The 13,827-nt window shown below is 40.6% G+C and overlaps 1 protein-coding gene across 1 annotated transcript in view; it reads right to left on the bottom strand.

Moving 5' to 3' along the window:
- The window catches only part of ldlrad3 (low density lipoprotein receptor class A domain containing 3), a 104,604-nt gene that overhangs the window by 49,024 nt on the left and 41,753 nt on the right, over positions 1-13,827 (bottom strand). Inside the window, exon 3 of the mRNA XM_034215958.1 lies at positions 5,811-5,936. Within this exon, the coding sequence (XP_034071849.1) occupies positions 5,811-5,936 (126 nt within the window). The remainder of the gene's footprint in view (positions 1-5,810; positions 5,937-13,827) is intronic.

Here is a 13,827-nt window from a genome sequence, read left to right as displayed (position 1 = left end):
AAAAAAGTTACAAATTAGTCATTCGGGACAAAAATGTCCACTTCTAAAAACTGCTCTAAAATGATAACAGATTAATATTTTTTTTTACTTTTTGGGGTTAAATCTTTCAATCAACTTCAGTCCTGATCAAAAATACCAAATGTTAAATTATGTTCAGGATTTTAACCCTTTAACTGCCAGTTTTAAAACATGAATTTGCGTTTTCTATGAAAAACATGCACAAAAAGGCAGTTATTTTCCATATAATAAATGTTGGGGGGGGTCGGCTTTTTTTTTTTTTATCACAGTCTTGGGTATGTCAAAGATTAGCAACAACATTTTTTTTTTTGCATTATTAGTTTTTGCACAAAATCAGATTGAACAAAAAAAGTTACATATTAGTCATTTGGGACAAAAATGTCCACTTCCAAAAACTGCTCTAAAATGACAACAGATTAATATTTTAAAAACTTTTTGGGGTTAAATCTTTCAATCAACTTCAGTCCTGATCAAAAAAACCAAATGTTAAATTATGTTCAGGATTTTAACCCTTTAACTGCCAGTTTTAAAACATGAATTTGCGTTTTCTATGAAAAACATGCACAAAAAGGCAGTTATTTTCCATATAATAAATGTTGGGACGTTCGGCTTTTTTTTTTTTATCACAGTCTTGGATATGTCAAAGATTAGCAACAACATTTATTTTGGTGGATTATTAGTTTTTGCACAGAATCAGATTAGACAAAAATGTCCCATCCACTCCCATTATAACCACATCTTTTGATCTCTCCGCCATACCGGTATAAAATCATGCATTTTGTAATGTCAGGGTTTTATATTGGAGGAAAATAGTTAAATTTGTCCTTTTTACTGTATATCACCAGATGTGACATTTTACCATTGAATTACATGCTTGTCATGTCTTGATTTACAGTTTACAGCATTCGCAATTTTCCCGTCATCTCTTTACCTTTGATGTGTGTGAGAATGTAGGAGTAAGTGTTCTCTCGTGGCATTTTGTTTTCATTTGTGCTGTTTCATGTCTCTTAGAGGTAAACAGAGGTATGATCTTGACCCAGCTTAACCTTGTTGTTTTGAATTGTTTGGAACTTCAAAGGCTTTGATAATGTCTCTTTAGCATACAAACATACACAGCCATACATGCACTAAGTCAATAAGCGAACACCTGGCTGCAAAGCCAGATCCATAAATATGTGTAGTTTGGCTGGCTGGTCGTTTCATTCCTGTGATACGCAACAAGCGAGTAAGATGAAGAGGCGCTTCTCTGTGGAAGAAGCTAGGGATATGGTGATGCAGCCGGCAACCTCCAGCGAGTTGCTTGACTCTTCTTCTGAATCAGAAACAACCTCAGAAGAAGAATGTGATGTGGAGTTTGTAGTGGAGTCTGATCCTTCTTCTTCTTCTGACCCTTCCGCTGAAACTGCAGAGGAAACAGAAGATTCTGGCAGTTGGTGGACATCAAAAAATGGTGAAATCTGGTCTCCCTCTAACAACGACACGCTGCGCTACATTCCCGCTGCCAGAGGTTTGGTTCCAGGGCCCACGCGTTATGCCATTACAATAATTGATGACGTGGAATCCTCCTTCAATTTATTTTTCACTGCTGAGATCATCAGTAGTATTGTCGACATGACAAACTTGCAGGGGGGGACGTTCGGTGGCAAACTGGAGTGATGTGGATGCCACAGATATTCGTGCATATATCGGTCTCCTGATATTGGCTGGAGTTTACAAATCGAAGGGCGAATCCACCCGCAGCCTCTGGGTTGACCACAGTGGACGTGCCATCTTCCGTGCCACAATGACCAACACCAAATTCCGGTTGATGAATACCACCCTCCGGTTTGACGACAAGCTGATGAGACCTTCCCGTCACAGAGAGGACAAGCTTGCCCCCATCCGCTCTCTCTGGGAGAAGTGGACACATCGCCTTCCGATGCTTTGCAACCCTGGTGAAGATGTGTGTGTGGATGAGCAGCTTGTCCCCTTCAGAGGCCGCTGCAAATTCCGGCAATACATACCAAGCAAGCCAGCAAAGTATGGGCTAAAAATCTGGGTCACCGCTGACGTTGAAACCTCCTATGCCTGGAAGTGCCAGATTTACACCGGTAAAGCTGCTGGCAGTGCTGCCGAGGTGGGCCAGGGAAAGCGTGTCGTCCTGGAAATGACAGAGGGGCTCCAAGGGATCACTGTGACTTGTGACCATTTTTTCACGTCATATGCACTTGTGCAGGAGCTACTAAAGAGGAGAGTGGCCCTTGTCGGAACCATCCGAAGAAATAAGCCTGAGCTTCCATCCAAACTCCTGCAGGTGAGGCAGAGAGCTGCCCTCTCCTCTCTTTTTGGTTTTACCAAGAACACCACAGCGGTGAGCTACATTCCCAAACGGGGGAGAAACGTGCTCCTCCTCAGCAGCAAACACAGGGACCCAGCTGTGACAGAGGAGGAGAAAAGGAAACCTGTGATCATTGCAGACTACAACCACTGCAAGGGAGCTGTCGACAACCTAGACAAGGTATGGAGGCATTACCAGTATATAAATAATACATGATACAGTTGTTAATCATTTAAAAGAATATTTGTATTAATTTTGTATTGGTCTTTTGTAGGTTGTGGGCAGCTGCAGGAGGATGACCCATCGGTGGCCACAGGTCCTCTTCCACAACATGATAGATGTCTCTGCCTTCATGCATTTGTGCTTTTTACTGCTGTGGATCCCTCCTGGAAGCAAGCCAAGTCCTTCAGGAGGAGGCTTTTCTTGGAGGAGTTGGGGAGATCTCTGGTGTCTGCAAAAATCATGCGGAGAAAGCATCCACCTCGTACACCGGCTGCTGTTACCATAGTATGATTTGTTCATGAATGTTGATTGCAGTTTGCTGTTTGGAAAATAAATGTTGACATTGATACATCTGATGCTGATTTAAAAATGATTTCAGAGAAAGTTGAAAATAGTATTACTTCAGTGTTTTTATAGGTCATATAATTCAATGGTAAAATGTCACATCTGGTGATATACAGTAAAAAGGGACACATTTAACTATTTTCCTCCAATATAAAACCCTGACATTATAAAATGCATGATTTTATACCGGTATGGCGGAGAGATCAAAATATGTGGTTATAATGGGAGTGGATGGGACGTGAGTGGCTAATGTGTGAGTATTTTGTTTAATCTGATTTTGTGCAAAAACTAATAATGCAAAAAAATAAATGTTGTTGTTAATCTTTGACATATCCAAGACTGTGATAAAAAAAAAAAAAGCCGACCCCCCCAACATTTATTATATGGAAAATAACTGCCTTTTTGTGCATGTTTTTCATAGAAAATGCAAATTCATGTTTTCAAACTGGCAGTTCAAGGGTTAAAATCCTGAACATAATTTAACATTTGGTATTTTTGATCAGGACTGAAGTTGATTGAAAGATTTAACCCTAAAACGTTTTAAAAAATATTAATCTGTTGTCATTTTAGAACAGTTTTTGGAAGTGGACATTTTTGTCCCGAATGACTAATATGTAACTTTTTTGTTCAATCTGATTTTGTGCAAAAACTAATAATGCAAAAAAATAAATGTTGTTGCTAATCTTTGACATACCCAAGACTGTGATAAAAAAAAAAAAAGCCGACCCCTCCAACATTTATTATATGGAAAATAACTGCCTTTTTGTGCATGTTTTTCATAGAAAACGCAAATTCATGTTTTCAAACTGACAGTTCAAGGGTTAAAATCCTGAACATAATTTAACATTTGGTATTTTTGATCAGGACTGAAGTTTATTGAAAGATTTAACCCCAAAAAGTTTTTTAAAATATTAATCTGTTGTCATTTTGTGCAAAAACTAATAATGCAAAAAAATCCATTTTGTTGCTAATCTTTGACACATCCAAGACTGTTATAAAAAAAAAAAGAGCCAGTCCCCAGATATGTATTTTTGGGAAAATAACTCATTTTCTCTGTTTTCATCATGAAAAAAACCAGCAGTTTCATGTTTTCAAAATGGCATTTAAAGGGTTAAAATCCTGAGAATGATTACATTTTTGGTATTTTCTATTAGGGCGGAAGTTGCTTTAAAGATTGAACCCAAAAAAGTTGTGAAAAAAACCTTTTAATATAATGTTTTTATCAAAGTCTTTTGCAGTGGACATTTTTGTCTCGAATGACTAATTTGCGTAGTCCAATCGAATGATACCGGAGGGTTAAGCGAAGCAATTCATCATAAAACATGTTTAGAGGGAAAGCAGTAAAGCATTTGATCTGGGTATAAAATTCAAACTGAAAACAAGAAATATTAAAATATCTCTGCCAGCACTATTACTTCTTTTTTGTACATGTTCTGGTTTTGAGTTTAGCTTCAGCAAAATGAGGTAGAATTATCTTGTGTGAAGATCCAGAAAAGTACACAGTAGTGACGCAGTATGTGCTGAGAGCGTGGAGCAAACCTCCATTGAAATGCTTAGATTACATTTGTGAGTGTGGTGCCCTGCAGGCGAGGAACACTGCCTCTGACAATGGTGAGTGATCGGCTTGATGCACGTTCCCCACTGGGAAAGCAGAGATTGGGTCATGTAGGGACAAACTGCATGCTGGATAATACAGACTACACCTGGATCTTCTTTTGTTCACCTGATCTTTATTTCAACTAAAGGCAAAGCTACAGATGAGTCAGGAGTTACAAGCACTGGCAACAAATAAAGACGACTGAAACTATTTTTTAAAAGGTAATTGAATTTGCTATATCCGGCATTTATTCATGTCACTACTATTATCATCTGCTCAAAATGCAGAATTTGATAGTGACTTGGGGGTACAGCAATAGTACAGAAATTGCTTTCTTAATAGAACGACATCCTCGATTCTCCACTGTATGGAGGGACATAAAGAAAACTGCTTCAAGTTTTTGAAAGCAATGCTGTAATACTGATCTGGCATTACGAAAATGAATGTAAGGCAAAAGTGACATGGTAGTGACAATCTCTGATCACACCTGCCCCATAACCAAATATATAAAACGCAACAGGTACATGATTGTGTTTGTGTTGTGTCTCTTGGGAAACAAAGTTATAATATAGTTAGACTTTCAAAGACTGAGACTGGGGTGTCAGTTTAGTTTCTCTAAACTAAGGGGAAGAAGAGAGGAAAAGAAAATGTGAAAGATGAACAGAGATCTTAATCTTCATTTGCATCGTTTGTTGACTCTCTTTGCCGTTTACAACATATATTTGTTTAAGCCAGTTGTTTACTCATAATTCATTGATAAAGCATATTAAAAGGGGTACTTCAACTGTTTAATTGCTCTTCCATATTGTTATGGTACTTAATGTCGGTCAAATTCCAAAAACAGTTGGTACTTAATCTCAAATAATGAATCCGGTCGCATCCTTTTTAGACATATCACTGCTGCCTGGTTAACACATCTTTCAAACACCCCACCCCTGTTCATAATACAGCATTTCTGTTATACTAGTATAATCTCCAAACCCAAATTGTGAATACCCTTATTATAACACTATAATAATCCGATTTTCTTTTTCTTTAGAGTTGAAAAAGCTCCATCAGAGCCAGAGAAAAGACTAAAACATTATTATGGTAGTTATAATACGTGGTGCATAAATTGCTTTTCTCAGATTTTAAAGAAATAACTGCACTTATGTAAAGTTTGTATTAGTACTGTAGTACTCAAGCCAGCAATAGCCGTATAACTACAGATGCATATTATGAGTGGGGGGAAGTTCATCATGGAGCAGATTCTGGTAGCATTGGCATGAGACAGATTACATTTATTTGAATAAGTTGTTGTGTGAGACTTACTGCAGTTCTCCTCGTCACTCCCGTCAGGACAGTCACTGAAGCCATTGCATCGGAAGCGCCCGATGATGCAGTGGACACCGTTAGCGCAGGCGAAGAATGTTGGGGCGCACTTTGACTTGACCTTAGCTAAGGAGAGAGGGAGGGTTGTGGGAGGGGGTGGAATGAAAAACAACGGATTATTATATGTGATAATGATGCAGCAATTCTTAATGCACTACTCTACTGTGTTTTATGACAGCATTAACCTAGGCCCTGGTGCTCAGAGAAAGGGAGGAACATACTTATAAGGACAGCTAAGCTTTCTGTTTTTTATATGATAATAGCACGCCCAATTGCATGTTCTAAAATTAAGACAGCAAACCATCCAACAATTAACAATTGTACAAGGTTCAACAGACAAACAGCTGTTTCGTTGTAGAGACTAATTTATTGCTCTTTTTTTTTGTTCGTTAATTATTATGTTCCCGTTCTCTTAAGTATGACAATTGCAGAGTATGATCCTACGCTCAAAGCTACTGACAGCAGAAGAAAACAAGTTGACAAAAAGGACAACGAGGGCGAATCGTGAGGGAGAGCGTCTTTATGGATCCTGCCATTGATCAGCCTAAGCAGGCCATGGGTCTTATCTCCCCGGACAGGCCCGACTGTGACTGAGTGACGAGCCTGCAGAACATCAATGCCTGGTGTCCTCCGTTTAGCACTATCCCCCAGTTTTAACTCAAACACATTGATCTTCCTTTGCAGAAGGAGAAAAACAAGATTGCAGGTAGATGCAGACAAAGACATCCAGTGTTTCCCACAGAATTTGATTCTATTTGTGGACCGCACAAAAAAAGAAAAGCCAAAGGCCCCTTAACCTATTCGGGTGGTCCACGCATCCACCCCCCCTCAAATAAGATAATACATGCTAGTTCATGGCTACTGTAGACAACGTTCTTGTTGCTCTGTGTTGCGTTGTTAATGAGTGAGACACACCGGAGTTGAGGATCTGTGGGGTTTGTTCTCTCAAAAATATAATTTACAATTTAGGCATTTAGCAGACGCCTTATTCCAAAGCGACTTACAATGACCAATTACAGGGACATTCTCCCTGGAGTAACCGAGGGCTAAGTGCCTTACTCAAGGGCAAGTGGTGTTCCAGGCAGGATTTGAACTCACAACCTTCCAATCATCAGCCCACCTCACTATCCATTAGACCAAGGGTTCCCAAACTTTTCAGCCCGCGACCCCCAAAATAACAATGCCAGAGACTGGCGACCCCCCACTATCACGTGGTGACTGGAAGAAAAAGAAAAACGTGTGCACAGGACGCACGCACTAATAGGCGTATCCAAACACGGATAACAGCAGAACTCGTGAGTCAAAGTAATCTCCATGTGAATTAGGAGAACATTGTTGCGGTGCAAACTTTAAAAGACATAAACTGTAGTAAACATATGAACATTGTTGCGGTGCAAACTGTAAAAATACATAAAGGTAATAAACATATGAACATTGTTGCTGTGTAAACTTTAAAGACATAAACTGTAGTAAACATATGAACATTGTTGCGGTGCATATTTACATTTGGGGAATACGCTATGTTTCATTTGGTGTCTGTAAATGCTACTAGTATACAAACTGTAGTATCATATAATGTCCTTTGTTTTCTGTCATGTTTGTATTAATGTTTGGAACTAATTGAAGCAGGTCACCATTGTAAAAGAGGTCTATGATCTCAATGGGTTTTATCTGTATAAATAAAGGTTTTGAATTGAATTGAATTGAATTCAGCGTTAATCTCATCTAATGAGACGGGTGGGCAATATGCATGGAGCACAGCAAATCCATCCTGGGCTTAATTTTGGAGACGGCCACTCGGAGATCATCCTCCACGTTTAGACGAGATCTGTATTTGTTTTTTATGTATGTCAGTGACTCAGTGCCGAGAAAGTCTTTTCGCACAGGTATGTGGAGCCAAACGGCGTCAGAACGTCCATCGCGGCCTTGGAAAGATGTGGGTATTCCCTCTCAACTGAAATCCAGAACTCAGCAAGCGTCTTCGCATTAAAAGCTGTCTTTAATGTGCGGTCACTTGACAGTTCAGTCAGTGCGTCCTCCATGTCGAATGACAGATGACTTGCAGTCGTTACGGTAAATGGTGATCTTATCCAGTCATATTTTTCCGGAGCTGCTTCCTCTGGGAAATACTTGTTAAAGTGTTCCAGGAGGGCTTGCAGGTGGGTGGTGATAGACTTCTTCACAGAGTTAACACTAAGATCATTTTCCTCTATGAATTCCTCCAGCTCAGGAAACATATCAATCCGCGCGCAGTCCAGCGATCCACTTTCCTCTTGAATGCGCAGATTTTATAATTCAAGGACATGATGCTTGTGTTTTCACCTTGCAATGACAGGTTAAGTCCGTTCAGTCTGTGAAATATGCAAGACAAATATGCCAGCCTTGTTAACCAGTCAGGGTCTGTCAGGTGGTCAGCGAGCTGGGACCCATGCTCCGTGAGAAATAAGCGCACCTCGTCCCGCAGTTCATACAGGCGGCTGAGAACATTTCCCCTTGAAAGCCACCTGACTTCTGCACTTTAGCTTCAGCGGGGGTGCACAACAGCATGTCCTCATCAAGTTTTCCATCAAAACTGTAACTGGCGAAAACAAGCAGTTGGGCAGAGTTTGACATATCTGTGGATTCGTCTAACTGCAAAGCATATTTCCCTTTCTTCACTCTGTCAATCAGCTGACACTTGATATCCTGGGCCATGTCCGTGATGCGTGGTCCCGTCAGACAGCAGCACTGCTTCCAGCTCCCGTGCCTGTTTATCCCCATGCATTGCCCTACTCATAGCGATAGCAGCAGGTTTAATTAGGGTTTCCCCGATTGTGTGTGGCTTTTTTGCCTGTGCAATTAAATATGCCACCTCATATGATGCCTTTTGAGCCTTGGTAGGGATTGTTGCTTGGTTAGTTATAACTTTCTTTTGGCCTTGCAATTCTCTCTGCTTTCGGCGGAAACAATCTGCTGGTTTAGTAGCAAGAGAGGGGTGCTTCGTGTTTAAATGTCTGAGCATTTTTACGGGCTTTAAGCTCTCATGTGCAAGAACCAGTACTCAAGTTGTAAAAAAAAATCAGGGGGGATGGTGGATTTTATCATATGGGGACATCATTTGTGCTGATAACCCGCTGAGGGTGGGAGACCTACCAGCATAAAGATCATTATTATACTCCTAAAACAACATGCATGTTATGGATGTTCAGATACTCCTGTCATTGCTCTTGACCAAGTCACCTCAGAATTAGAGTAGAATAACATTTAGGGTCAAATGCAGAGGACAATTAGGGCAAAAATATTTTTTCACTTTAATTTAAAGGGGGGGAGGGAATACAAAAATGTGGTTATAATGAAGTATATGGTACAAATCTTGTAGGTTAACAGTCCCTCGTTTATTATTCAGATGGATCAACTGATTATACTAATAATAAAGTCAAAATAGTTTTTAGAATATTGAATTATAGTGTATTTTTTCAAAAAAGCAGTTACTGGTATACGATCAAAACTGGTATCTAAAGGGTTACATTTGTATCGTAATTAATTAAATCATTATGTAAATTCTTCATGAAATTTTTTAGGAACAGGGCATTAAGTGCAAATTGAAATTGTTTACGAAATATTAAAATATATTAAAAGTAGGGCTGTCAAGTTAACGCGTTAATAACGCAACTAATTATTTTAACGCGATTAACGCATGTGTATTTTTTTTCCTCGGCCGCCCCGTAGTTTCAGAGCGCATCGAGTTTAAAATACCATCTACAAGCTGATGCTGACAGCCCCGCTCCTGCCACCCGCTTGTGGCAGACCACACTTCCACGCTCACCGGCAGGCACCGACTGGCTATTGGGAGGACCGGGAGGGTGTGTGTGTGGCACGAGCGAGCGAGAGAGAGACCTTACGTGCATTGTTGTTGTTAGCATCTGGTGCTAGCTAGCTGCGCTAATGGATAGAAGGAGCTGTTTAAATGAAAACAGAGGAGCGACATTTCGCCACAACTGCGCCGAGCACTTGACTTTATGCAGGAAGCCAGACAGTGGGACATTGTACGAAAAGTCAGCACACTCAGCACGGATAGTGCGCAACATGATTGCAGCGTCCAGGCAGCATATGCCTTGAGTTGCACATAGCACCAACGATCCATATCTCACACACACACACACACACACACACCACACACACACACACACACACACACACACACACACACACACACACACACACACACACACAACACACACACCCACACACACACACACCACACACACACACACACACACACACACACACACACACACACACACACACACACACACACACACACACAACACACACACACACACACACACAACACACACACACACACACACACACACACACACCCACACACACACACACACACACACACACACACACCACACACACACACACACACACACACACACACACACACACACACGTATTGTATTATTGTAAGAGAGAGGTTCCAGGTTGAATTGAGGCGAATATTTGTAATGTTAAGAGGTTGTTGTGTTTAATATTCATGAGAATATTTGTCATTGTTCAAATGATAATAAACATTAGCATAAAGCATATTTGTCCACTCATATGTTGATAACAGTATTAAAAACTTGAAAAATATTCCTCTAAGGTACATTTAGAACAGATCAAAAATGTGCGATTAATTTGCGATTAATCGCGATTAACTATGGACAATCATGCGATTAATCGCGATTAAATATTTTAATCGACTGACAGCCCTAATTAAAAGATTATACAGATAATACAAAATAGGACCAATGTTGTCAATGGCTGCCTACTCCACTCTCCCCCATCTCATAGAAGTTTCCAAAGATTTTCATAATCATGCTTTTTGGTCTCAATTTTTCTGGCTCTTGCTTTCGGATTGTTAGCTAAGCAATGGCTTTGAAGCCAAGTCTTGACATATACCTCTGGTCTGAACTTGTTCAGTGGAGGGCCAACACACTTGATGAAAAGCAAGGCTGACATGCTTTTTACCTCCAGGGAGCTTCTAGTTGTGGTTAAAATGTTCATCTGACTAAGACTAAACCCACGTTCACACTCAGCTGTGGAGATGACCAAAGTGTTCACTGCTTGAAGGAGGGGTTTCAGCTCTTCTGGTGCTGGTGGTATCATTTCATCAACAGTTTTGAGTCTGACCAGCTAGCTAACACGAGAGAAAAACGTAGCTAAACTCCAAACTAAGTTGTTATTGCTGCTTATGTCCATAGATTCCACCTTTGGTGACTAAAGTAATGAGTAATGACTAAGATTACTGACTCTTGACTTACCTGAAATGTTATTTTTAGTATTTTTAAATATGAAGTCCCTCAGATCGCGTTGTCCTCCTGGTTGCTTGGCCATTGTGATGACCGTTACCTGCGCTTCTGGCATCGATCAAACAGGCGCATCACGGCGCTCTGGCGCCCTCTAGGGCACTCGCATAGTATAGCGTCAGTGACTTGGTAAAAATGTCATTGCGTGTGTGCGTGCTCCCTCGCTCACAGTATTTTACTCAAAATGCGCACAATTAATGTTGAAATAGCAGTAATACCAGTGCCATGTTCATTGATACAAGTTACATAAGGGATGGAAAGGGGGGATGGCAGTTTTAGAAGGGGGATGATTTTGACCGTTTTTATTTCAGGGGGGATGCCATCAATACTGGTTGAGGGGGGATGAGGGGCGTGGCGTGGGAAAAAAATTAGGGGAAGCCAATAATACGTCCTTTCTTTTGGGTCGGGGGTGTGGTGGTCAATGTAATAACGTAACCAGATGAGTGATTACAGCACCCGGTATCATTTTACACACATTTGTATCAGATGCAGGACTTACACACGCCTGTTATCTAACCGACAGGTCCGCACGCATTCTCCAGCCGAAACTCTAATAAGCATTAATTCACAAACTACATCAGGAGACCTTTAACGTCTTACGTCCGATTCGCTCATTTTTTCCTCTCTGTACACAGCTCCAGTTTGGGCATCGGCCTGTCATCAGATTGTATTTGTTGTTGCTGCTGTAGCGGAAGTTTAGTACAATTATTTTTTGATTAAATACTCCAAATCTCCACCCTCCATAATTGCACTTGCTTCAGTTGCTTGCTACTTTCTAACGGCGGTGAGAGTGGTGCAGTGACGCTATCTATCTTCTATTGATTAGATTTATGATTCGAAAATTATAAAAGTAGGGTAGACATGTGGAGATTATCCGACTGAACAAAAAGTGCATTTATCTAACAGGTTTGTTTTCCACTGACCTTATTCCGAGCTATTTTCCAAAATCCTATGGAGAACTCCCATTGCTTTTTTGTCGAGGGAAACCGAGAGCAGCTTACTTTCGGATTTTAGGACGCGTCACTGCAACACTAAATTGATGCGATTTGATTGGATTGTGAAGCAAGGGAAGCCAGCCGCCTCTGGCTTGCCTTGGCATGGCCCTGACTAATCACAGGTTGGCAGGGGCATCACGTGAGCCTCATCTGATTGGTCAATCCCTCCATTTTTTTTCACCAAGGGAAGCCAGATTCTGCTGGCCTCCTCTCGCAACAGTGAGTGCAATCTACTGTTTCACCATAACATCTAGAGGGGCGCTGTTTCACTCTTTGTAAAATACTCAATGAGAATGGGGGAGAGACGGGCCGGCAGCAACACACAGCAAAGGAGAATTATCAAAACAAAACAAAGTGTTTTTATTTATTTATTTAAATTATAACTACAATCCGAAAAAACAGGGGAAGCCTGGCTTCCCTTGGCCACTGCCCTCAACTCGAGTACTGGCAAGAACCTCAGTGAACACTACACATTGGGGATGTTGTGCTTCATTGATAATGAGGCATGTGAATCCGTACTGGATGTATTCCTCTCGATACTTGAGACACTTGGATGAAGGCTGGTCTGACTGCTTATGGTCCAACCTTACGGTTGTCGTCTCCTCCTCCTCCTCCTCCTCCTCCTCATCCTCCGCTTCCCGCGCAAGAAGTCGACGGCCTTTGTGATGGCGGCTCTCCGCTCTCCTCCACTGCCTTCTCCGCTGGCCTGTCTGCCTTCTCACTAGTTGGTATTAACCAACGTTTCATTTTGAAAAATGTATTAAAGATCTGTTCAGAAGAAATATACTAGTATAGTTGATGTGTGTTTTACATCTCTGATATTTACTGTGGTGCTGTAAAGTGACCTTTGAGCTGCAAATGACTGTCGTAAATCTGTCAGAATCAAAATTCCTTTATTTGTCCCGCTTACCTATTAAACAGACTTTCATAATACAAAATGTCTATGCACACGTTATTATTATTAATAATAATAATACAAATAATAAAAAAATATATTAAACATTTTTTTGTTTTTAAAACACCTCAGGGGTCACATCAAGAGGATTCTGAAAACAACGCGCGACCCCCCGTCGGGGTCTCGCGACCCCCACGTTGGGAACCCCTGCATTAGACCACCAAAAAAAAATAAAAAATTACAAAAAATAAATAAATAAGAAGAATTTTTTTTTTTTTATGAGATCCATTTGTGGCGGACCATATTTAATTGTCGCGGCCTGCGACAGCTAAATCAATGTATGGAAAACACTGACATCAGATAAAAGAATAAAGCCCCACACTTTAGCTCAGTCTCTGTGAAGTCTACATTTGTACCCTGATGGCCACCAAAAAGAAAATCCAAAGATGTTTCACTACAGCCATTTATATTTACAGTTTATAATAATGAGCCACTTTCCTGTTTAATTCTGTATCATCAATCAGATCTCTGTTTCTCTAAGGTAACGTGCCCATGGATTGTTCCTCTCCAGTAGTTTGAATAATACCAGAGTTTTAACCTGTACATGTGGCTTTGTGTTGGAGCCACTACTGTTGTTATCACACTTTTTGGAAAGGAAAAGCTGCCAATTAAAAGGTAAGACTAATTAATTATACTAGTTAAATAATACTAGAAGTTGATGCCAGTGAGGA

Source organism: Gymnodraco acuticeps, unplaced genomic scaffold (assembly GCF_902827175.1).
Source record: "Gymnodraco acuticeps unplaced genomic scaffold, fGymAcu1.1, whole genome shotgun sequence".
Taxonomy (NCBI): Eukaryota; Metazoa; Chordata; class Actinopteri; order Perciformes; family Bathydraconidae; genus Gymnodraco; species Gymnodraco acuticeps.
Note: the sequence above shows the minus strand (reverse complement) of the source record. Positions and strands in the feature narration are given on the sequence as shown.